Consider the following 9,131-nt stretch of genomic DNA (forward strand, 5'->3'; position numbering starts at 1 on the left):
ACTACACTGTTTTTTAATTTTAAGTATAATCAAAATTCGGCTAAATGAATCACTCCAAAGCTCTCGCCTAGTTTCATTATCAAGAAGCCTCTCTTAGACAGGCGACAGAAAATTGACATTGTCTCGACATTGACACAATTTGCTATCGCCTTCATTTCCGCTACGAACTTTTGAGCTGAACCCACATCCGTTGATCACGTGTTAATTCCAAAATCATACAGCACTCCGAGCTATATTCTTCGTCGATTTAAATTAAACTTTTAGTTTCAAATTCATCTTGTCCGCGAGCAGTCGAAATATTCAAAATGTGCAAAATAAAAATCAAAACAGTTCTTTTCTTAATAGTACTTGAAATATTCTTTGTGACCATAGCTGCCTTCGAAGAGGTGAGAATAGTTACATAAAGCAGTGTACGACATTGAGTGATAAGAATGTTTACATTTTCTTCTTATCAGACGTGCGAATCCGACCAAAATATGGAAGAACAGTGCCGCTTGCATAACTATAAGACTGTGAAACCATTGCTTGATTATTTTAGGCAAGTTCGAAATGAGTTAGAAGACAGTGAAATTAAGGAAAAGAAGTTAAATGAATTGAATTCTAATCTTATAGAAAAGTATCATGAAATTGTAAGAATTCATGAAAAATTCATGAAGGACGAAGCTCTATTAGATAAGTATAAAAGCAAACTACTTAAAGGGGAAAACGATTTGCAATTGAGTCAAAATAAAGTTGAGAAATTACAATCTGAAATTAATTCAAAACAAAATATTATTCTTAAATTAGAAGGACAATTAACAGATAAATCCACCAACTTAGAAAATTGCGAACTTCAATTCAAAAATCTTAATTCTAGCTTAATTGAAAAAGATGAAAAAATAAAGAGATTTAGTGAGAATATTCAAAATAATACTGAACATCAGAAAACACTTGAGTTGAAATTAGAGAAGAGTAAATCTAAATTAATAAAGTAAGATAAAGATATTCAGTTATGCCAATCTGAAATTGATACATTGAACAGGAAATCAGAAAATATCAGTGAACGACAGAAAAAAATTGAATTGCAATTCAAAGATAGTCAAACTAAGCTAATAGATAAAGTGAAAGAAAATCAGTTATGTCAATCTGAACTTGATAAGTTAAGACCCACTTCTTGCATCCCTTTCGGAGATTCAGATGGTCATAAACTCAATGTTTCTGGCATAGGTTTCTTCGATGTTTTATGCAATAGTCAATTAGCTGGACCTGGATGGATTGTAATACAACAACGAGTTGGGGGAAATGAGGAATTCAATAGGGACTGGGCAACGTATCGCAAAGGTTTCGGTGCAATGAATAGCGACTTCTACTTTGGACTAGAAAAAATACATCGTATCACGAGTTTGCAGCGATTCGAACTTTATATACATATGGTTTCTCTGAATGGTAGTACCTACAACGATCGTTATGACGATTTCAAAATATCTGATGAAGACAGTGGATATAAACTGAGTTTGGGTAAATTCAGTGGAACTATTATAGAGGATGCGATGAGATACGCTGAAAACATTAAATTCACAACAATCGATCGCGACAACGACAAATATGATAATGGTAATTGCGGAGTTGATTACAAAAGTGGCTGGTGGTACGAGTATTGTTATAATTGGTAAATATTCAAAATTGTTATTTTTGATGGAATACACATAATTATTGAATTTTGTTTTTTCTTATGCAGTAATTTAAATGCACCATATGGACACAATCTAAATTGGTGGGTGAAAAAAAAAATCGAACTTAAAGAAGCTAAGATGCTAATTCGCCCCAAAAGAAGCGACGAAAAAGTGAGCAACTGAAGAGCTGAAATTCCAATATTTGACTCAATTGTGTAATCATTTATATATATTTGGTTCATTAAGAAATTGCGTTCTGAATAATAAAACGATCGACTATTTAAGTCATCGATTTATTTTTTGAATAGAAATATACCAGTTTTTATTGTTTTTTATGTTTTAATGTAGCAAGTCGTAAGTCTCTAAATAATTTCAATAGAGGTGCAAATACATAAAAGTAAGTAAACTTATTATTATATGTATAACATATTTTATTGCCTACAACTTTGTTCTGTTCCAAAATTTCGTATTTATATCAAAGCAATTTAAAAAGGTTTTTATTACGGTTTGGCTAACAATCTAGTATACTTTTGTTTACAGTATATTTCGAAAGCAGTACTATATCAATATAACAAATGAAGCCTTCTCTATATAGCAAAAAAGCATTTTTGCTTTATATTAATTTAGTATATTTTAAAAATAATACCGCTCTTTTTCAAAATAGCTTTCTTACTTGTTTTCAATTTGTACAAATATATTCATTTATTTCTTTACAATTTATACTAATTTACTGAAGAAATTTTAGATATAACTTTTTAAAACATAAAATTTGAATTTTTTAGGAAATTGTATCTAATTCAAACAAAATTTGTTCGTGTTTCAAAATATTTTAATTCATAGCATTGATAGCGTTGATTTCAAATTTATTATTTTATACAATACTAATCGGATATTGTTTCTAATTTATAAAACTCTTCAAATTTATTTTTATATAATGATTCCATTTTAAATAAATTGCATGAACTATACTCAACTTTTGTGTTAATTTCAGCCAATAATTGTGTGAATGTATTAGTTCAAAAGTGGAAATAACAAGCCAAGCAGCTATTGGTTGCATTATTACAATAATTCCAGAGCAATTGCGAATAATGACTCACGCAATTTGCCACGATTACAATTGCAATCGATAGTCCAAGAAAAAGCAGAAAAAAAAGAAAAAAGAAGAAAATATGAAAAGTCTGAAATGAATGTGACAATAGAATATGGGACTAGGAATAGACTTAAGCAACGCCCATTTAATAATGCTGCACTCAAGTTTGAATAATGCAACGAACGATATCTCCAACCAGTTCTCAAAGCTCGAGAATTGCAATGCAATGTAACAACGCCCACTTGTCTCAGTTCTGTGTTTTGGTTTGCAACTCGATTCTCAGTTCTCTGGTTCTCGGTTTGCGGTTCGTTACTCAGTTCGGTTGGGTTTACTTTGAGCCACGCCCCTTTTTCAACGTGCGTAACCCACTTTGTCAAAGTTCCCACAGCTGTCACTGAGCACAGCTTATTATTGCAACTAAAGTAAATGACAATAAAATTATAGTTGGCAAAAGTCAACAAAGGAAACGCTCATATGACAGCTCTCCCTCTCTTTCTCTCGCTCTCTTTCGCTCTCTCCGTCTCAGATGTTAGCAACAACTGCACCCAGAAGACTGCTTAATAATTTAGACGTGCTGAATGCTATAAACAACTCAAATTATCCATGGGACTTGCAACCAGACGTATGTAGATGATTATATCTACTTATATAGTATTTTTGTATTTCTGTATTTCTGTATTTCTGCATGACAGCTATTGACAATGACAACCTGCGGGGGCAAAGTGTTCCTCATTTCACTTTCGCCAGCAAATCACTTTGTTTAATAAACAGTCAATGGGAAATGGGAAATGGGAATGAGAAATAGAATCGAGTTGATTGACAATGTTTTGTACACACAATTATTCCAATTATAGTAAATAGATTAAAATGAATTGGGTATTTACATTAGAATTATCATTAATATTATATCTAATAGTGGAACATATAAAATGGTTAGTTTACATATAAAAAAGTATTACTCTGGCCACAATAAGAAACCAAGTCATATTTATAGAATAGTTCAAATATTGGGAATGTTAACAATGTATTTTTATATCAATTTTAATATTTTTAGTCAGAAATAACTTTGATTTCACAAAAATAAATTGTGTTGATATTATTTATATATAGAAAATATCTTTTACTTACTTAGTCATTTTAAAGCCATTAGACATAAACTATAGAATTTAAAAAAATTGTAAATATCTTGTGTTTTTCTATGACATCTTTAGCCTATAAATTTTATACAAAATAACTTGAACTTACAGCAAAGTTTACACAATTTTAAATAGTGAAATACATATATTATGCTTTTTAAAAATTTAGATTTTGAATTAAATTGAGTGTTTATAATTAGAAAAAAACTTTATTTACAGAAATATTTTAAAATATTTACGGAATTTTAACAAGTAAGAAAGTTACAATCGAGTGTGCTCGACTGTGAGATACCCGCTACCCATTTTTAATAAAGGCTAAATATTGCGGTATAATTTTCAAAATATACCGAAAATACTAAAAAATACTAAAAATATACCAAATGGTATGTTTGGTATATCGATATAGTACACCATTCAAAATACCATAGACGGCACAATATGCGAGATTGTCAGCCAAAGCAACTCAGACCCCTAGTCAGTAGGCATTTTTGCCCATACAAAAGTATTTCTCTAATAACTTCCACAATTTTTATCTGATCGCAAATTTTCAGGAATCATAACTACTACAGTAATTCAGTAATTATTGTATATACCAAAATTCGTAACTCTAGCTTGTTATTCGATTTTTTGATTTGCGGGGGCGGAAGTGGGCGTGGCCAAAATTTGAAACAAACTTGATCTGCGTGCAAACATAACAAATGCTGTCGAAAAAAAATTATAGCTCTACCTCTTATAGTCTCTGAGATCCAGTGTTTCATACGGACGGACGGACAGACACACAGACGGACAGACGGACATGGCTATATCGTCTCGGCTGTTGACTGCTATAAGAAACAATTTTGAAATTCCAAAAGTTTTTTTGTTAAAGGAAAGTTTTAAAAATGAATACATAATATATATAAAAAACATAAGCCATATTATTAGTATAGAATATTTTCCTTATTAGCATAATTTCAATTTTATTTTTAATTCGTTTATAATAATAAAATAAATAATAAAAATATAATTAAGAACTTTTCTTCATTTGCTTTCTTAACGTCAAAAACATTTTTAAGCCTAAAAACTATTTGCATAAATTGCAGGGTATAAAAAAACACTGATGAAATCAACTAAAAAAGGGGAAGGAAGTAGGGGTGGAAGGAAGGAAGAGAGGAAGGAAAGAGGGAAGGAAGGCAGCGTTATCAGCTTTCCATTAATTTAATTCCATTTAGCTAATGTGTGTTAGCAGACTCTAATAAGGCCACTTATATTGTTGCTTAATTTTAATGTTGTATTCAAGTAGAACCCAAACTGAACCGAACCGAACCGAACCCAACCGAACCTTAGCTATATAATGCTATTAGTGACCTCTCCGACCTCGGCGAGCAGCTTAAAAAACAACGTAGGAACAAAAAAAAAAAAACACGAAAAAGCCAAATGAAAATACAAGAAATTTTGTGCTGCCATCCACTGAAAATTCACTTTGTCATTTACGCAGCCATTAGACGAAGCGACAAAATGAATTTCCTTGCTTGGGCCGTGTCACGTCAAGAAGTGGCCAAGCCAAGGCAAAGCACCTGCCCCCTGCTTGTCTCTCCTCTCCTCCCCCACTCCTCCCACGCACAGCTTCAGAGCTGCCCTTACAACTGACCAAATGACCGGCAAAATGAGCGGCAGCCTTCAGCTCCAAAGTGGCCAACTTTCCAAAGGGGCGGGTCCAGCAACAACAGCAACAGCAGCAACATCAGGAACGGCAACAAAGATTCAAACTTTTAAAAGTTTACAGCTTTTCACTTTTTTTTTTCGCTCTTCAGCTTCTTCTTGTTTAGCTGCTTTTTTCTTCTTTTCAATTTAAGCAAAGAAAACCCCACTGACTGGGCCCAAAAAGTAGCCACGGTGCGTCGTTAATGGTTTTTGCAAAAACTTACGAAACAAACTACACCGTTCCTGACATAGACGACCTTCCCCATTCCCTCCTTCCTCTTCCCCATCACCACAGCTATCGCAACTGCCAACTGCCCAAACTGTCCAGCTACCAAGTTGCCAGGCTTTCGAACATTCAACTTCAGCTTCAGCCACAGCATGAGTACACCAGCTTCAGCCTCAGCTCCTGTTCCTGCTTCTGCTCCTACTCTTGCTCCTGCTCCTGCTCTTGCTCCTGCTTCTCATTCTGGTCCAAGTCCTGGCAAGCGACCTGTGCGCTGAGCACGTCAAAGTCGTCAGTAACTTGAAAAGCTGGCGGTGCGGGCAAAAGCTACTCGAACTGCGTAGCTAGCAGGAGGTTAGCTTGACAAATAACTGAATAGGGTTTAATGAGATACAAAAATCAAATATACAGCTGTGAACATTAAAATAGCAGTGTGATAGAAATTACTTCTTTATCATTTCAATGAGATACAAAATTCAAATATACAGCTGTAAACTTTAAAATAGCAGTGCGACAAAAACAAAACTAGAAATTGTATTTTCTTTTTTTTAGTTGTACTTTACTCCTATATCATTTCAATGAGAATAAAAAAATTTTAATTCAAATATTCAAAAATACATTTTTGACGTTCTAATAAATACTAAAGTTTACTATATGACATAAACACAAAAATGGAAGAGTATGACTTTATTTTTTCAATCTACAAACCATTTAATTTACGAATTTTAAATACAATTTTGCTTGACTTTTTCAGAGTTTTGCATTAGTAAAAGTTTGTTCAGAGTATACTTTATATATATTATAGAAAGCAATGAGTTGAAGTTTATTTAATTAAGTTATAAAATTGTTGACTTATAAAACGAAAGATATAATAAGAGATGAATAGAATTCAACAGGTTTTTCTTTCTGTCTTTGATTCTAAAATATCATACGCTTGTTTACAGTAAGGTTTAGATTTCAAACTAGATGCAGAAAGATTTGTATTAACGATTAAAAAATAATAATCTTCATTAAAAAATAATTTTTTGTTCTATAATGTAATGAAAATTGCGAAAAAAAACATTCCTTCCTTTTTATTATAGTATGTATATTAATATTGTTGGTTTTTTATATACATAATGTATGTACATTATTTATTTATTAAATGAAATATTAATGTTACTGAGTGATATTGTACATTATTATTTATCATACATATTTTGCATTATTATTTTTTATGAATATTTGTATTATCCAGTATTTATATACTAAGATAAAAATAGATTATATTATCGTTTTTCAATTACATATTACTTATATCATTTTATTTGTCATCATTCTTGCACCTTACAATAATCAAAATTGCATTGAGTATACGACATGTGAGCCATGTTTCAATTCTATAATGTTTCCAGGTCAAAGTTATTTAATTAATCAGCTGCAATCAATCACACAAATTCAGTTCAAGTAATTGCCAATTTGGTAGACTAATCGCCTTTAAGCCACTGCTTAAGCTTGTTCCATAACTTGAACTGGCTGAGCAACCCTCGTTCTGAGAACGCACAATGCAGCGTAATGTCACGTACTTTCACTTTTCTGCTTTCGCCAGCCTCAGTCCACAGCATAGGCACGGACAGAGGACAGAAGCAGGGACAGGGACAGGGACGGGGACGGCGACAAGGAAGGATGAGGAGGACAGGGAACTGCTTCGACAACGAACCTATTCAGAGGCTTCATGCGTTTGAATTCTATTAGCCGGAGAAAGGATTTGGCTGTTGGCAACGAGCAGAAGAAGAGGAAGAAGGGGAAGGGGATGGACAGGGGCAGGGAGCGGGGGAGCCGTTTGCTGTCATAAGCACTTTTGTAGCGTGGCCGTATCTTTGGCAATGCCTTCAGCTGCCGTTTCCATTGCTGTTCCCCAAGCCGCTCTAGCTTCAGATCTGTTCCGAGCCCCCAGGCCGAAGGACCCGTGTCCGTGCTCAGTCTTCGTGGATGCGGGAGGTGGGAAGGGAGGAGGGAAGGGTCTGAGGACCGTTACGTTTCGCCATTTACCCTGGGGTGTATTTTCATCATTTTCGTTTCGTTTTTCGTGGGCTTCGCCTGGTGCCTTTGCTCCTTGCACATCCAATTGACATTTCAGCTTAAGTCATTGTATAAGGCAACAACACACATACACACACACAAACACACATTCGTATACACTTGCTAAAGCTGTCCGCCATTCAAGCCGACATCTAAGCAAAAAGTCTCCCCCTTTGTGCCCACAGAGTCTGTCGTTCAGTCAGTCAGTCAGTCAGTCAGTCAGCTATTCAGTTGGTTCCGGAGACGTAGCTGAAAAACAAAGCGCAAGAAAGGAAGTGCAAAAGTAAAGTGCAAAAGCTGCAACGCCAACAAAGGCGCACACAATTACAGCGCACTGTAAGTGGATGAAGGCTGTCGAGAGGGGAGCGGTGGCGGGGGCGAAGGCGGAGGCGGAGGCGGAGGCGGGGAGTAAAGTGGACGGGGAGAAGTGGAGGACACATCGTGTTTACATAAAAACATTTAGACTGATCCGGAGATAGGCGCTTTAACTGAGGTGGAGGAGGGTGAAATGCTGAGTAAATCCACCAAAATGTGGGTTAATGCAGTGTGCGAAAGAGACCGAGCAACGCAGGACTGAGCGAGAGAGAGAGTGAGAGAGAGGAGGAGACATGGAGAGTGTTATAAGCAGAGTAAGCAGAGCACATTACTAAGATAACTCATATGTCCAGCCAAAGGATTTCTAAAGGAATTCAGCGAAGCCGACGAAGGAAAACTAAAGCAGATTCGAAATGAAATAAAAGCTGTGCGACTTTTAAATACCCTTTCACAGCTTAAGTTGTCAATCAAATTTTAACTTAAATGGAATTGAGAAAAAGTTCCCTTTAAAGAAAAGTCAATAACGGTCTACTTCATTTTGTAGACTCTTTACTTAAAAAAAATATAAGTATTAGATTTTCTTTTTTTAGTTGAAATTTGTTAATAATTTTTGACAGTACTCTCTTCTCTATTAAATGTAGTTTTAAATACTAGATTTAAAATATTAAAATAAATTAAAGATTTGGTTGACAGTTCTATTACTCATCTTCAAATAGTTTTACTTATTTTATAAGAATTAGCTTCAATGAGATTAGTATCTCATGTAGTCCCCTTTAATTGTATTATAAAAGAACAAATTTATTATAAATTGTAGTCCTTTGATAATTTATTTATTTGTTGTCTTTGTTTGCTATTTAAAATTTTAAAAAATTGATCATGCATCTATATATTAAGTTCTTCATTGGAGAAAAATTATGTAGATGAGACTAGAAAGATTTTTATTTGCTTATTTTGGTAAAGGTGAAAGTATA

At 34.0% G+C, this 9,131-nt stretch overlaps 1 protein-coding gene across 1 annotated transcript; it reads left to right on the top strand.

The window, feature by feature from the left end:
- Positions 1–564: 564 nt before the first annotated feature.
- Positions 565–1,873, top strand: LOC132792409 (fibroleukin-like). The gene is made up of 2 exons (XM_060801772.1): positions 565–1,648; positions 1,718–1,873. Exons 1-2 carry the CDS (start codon positions 1,332–1,334, stop codon positions 1,833–1,835), a joined length of 435 nt encoding a protein of 144 aa, XP_060657755.1. The 5' UTR covers positions 565–1,331; the 3' UTR covers positions 1,836–1,873.
- The last annotated feature ends 7,258 nt before the right edge of the window (positions 1,874–9,131 follow it).

Source organism: Drosophila nasuta, chromosome 3, assembly GCF_023558535.2.
Source record: "Drosophila nasuta strain 15112-1781.00 chromosome 3, ASM2355853v1, whole genome shotgun sequence".
Classification (NCBI taxonomy): Eukaryota; Metazoa; Arthropoda; class Insecta; order Diptera; family Drosophilidae; genus Drosophila; species Drosophila nasuta.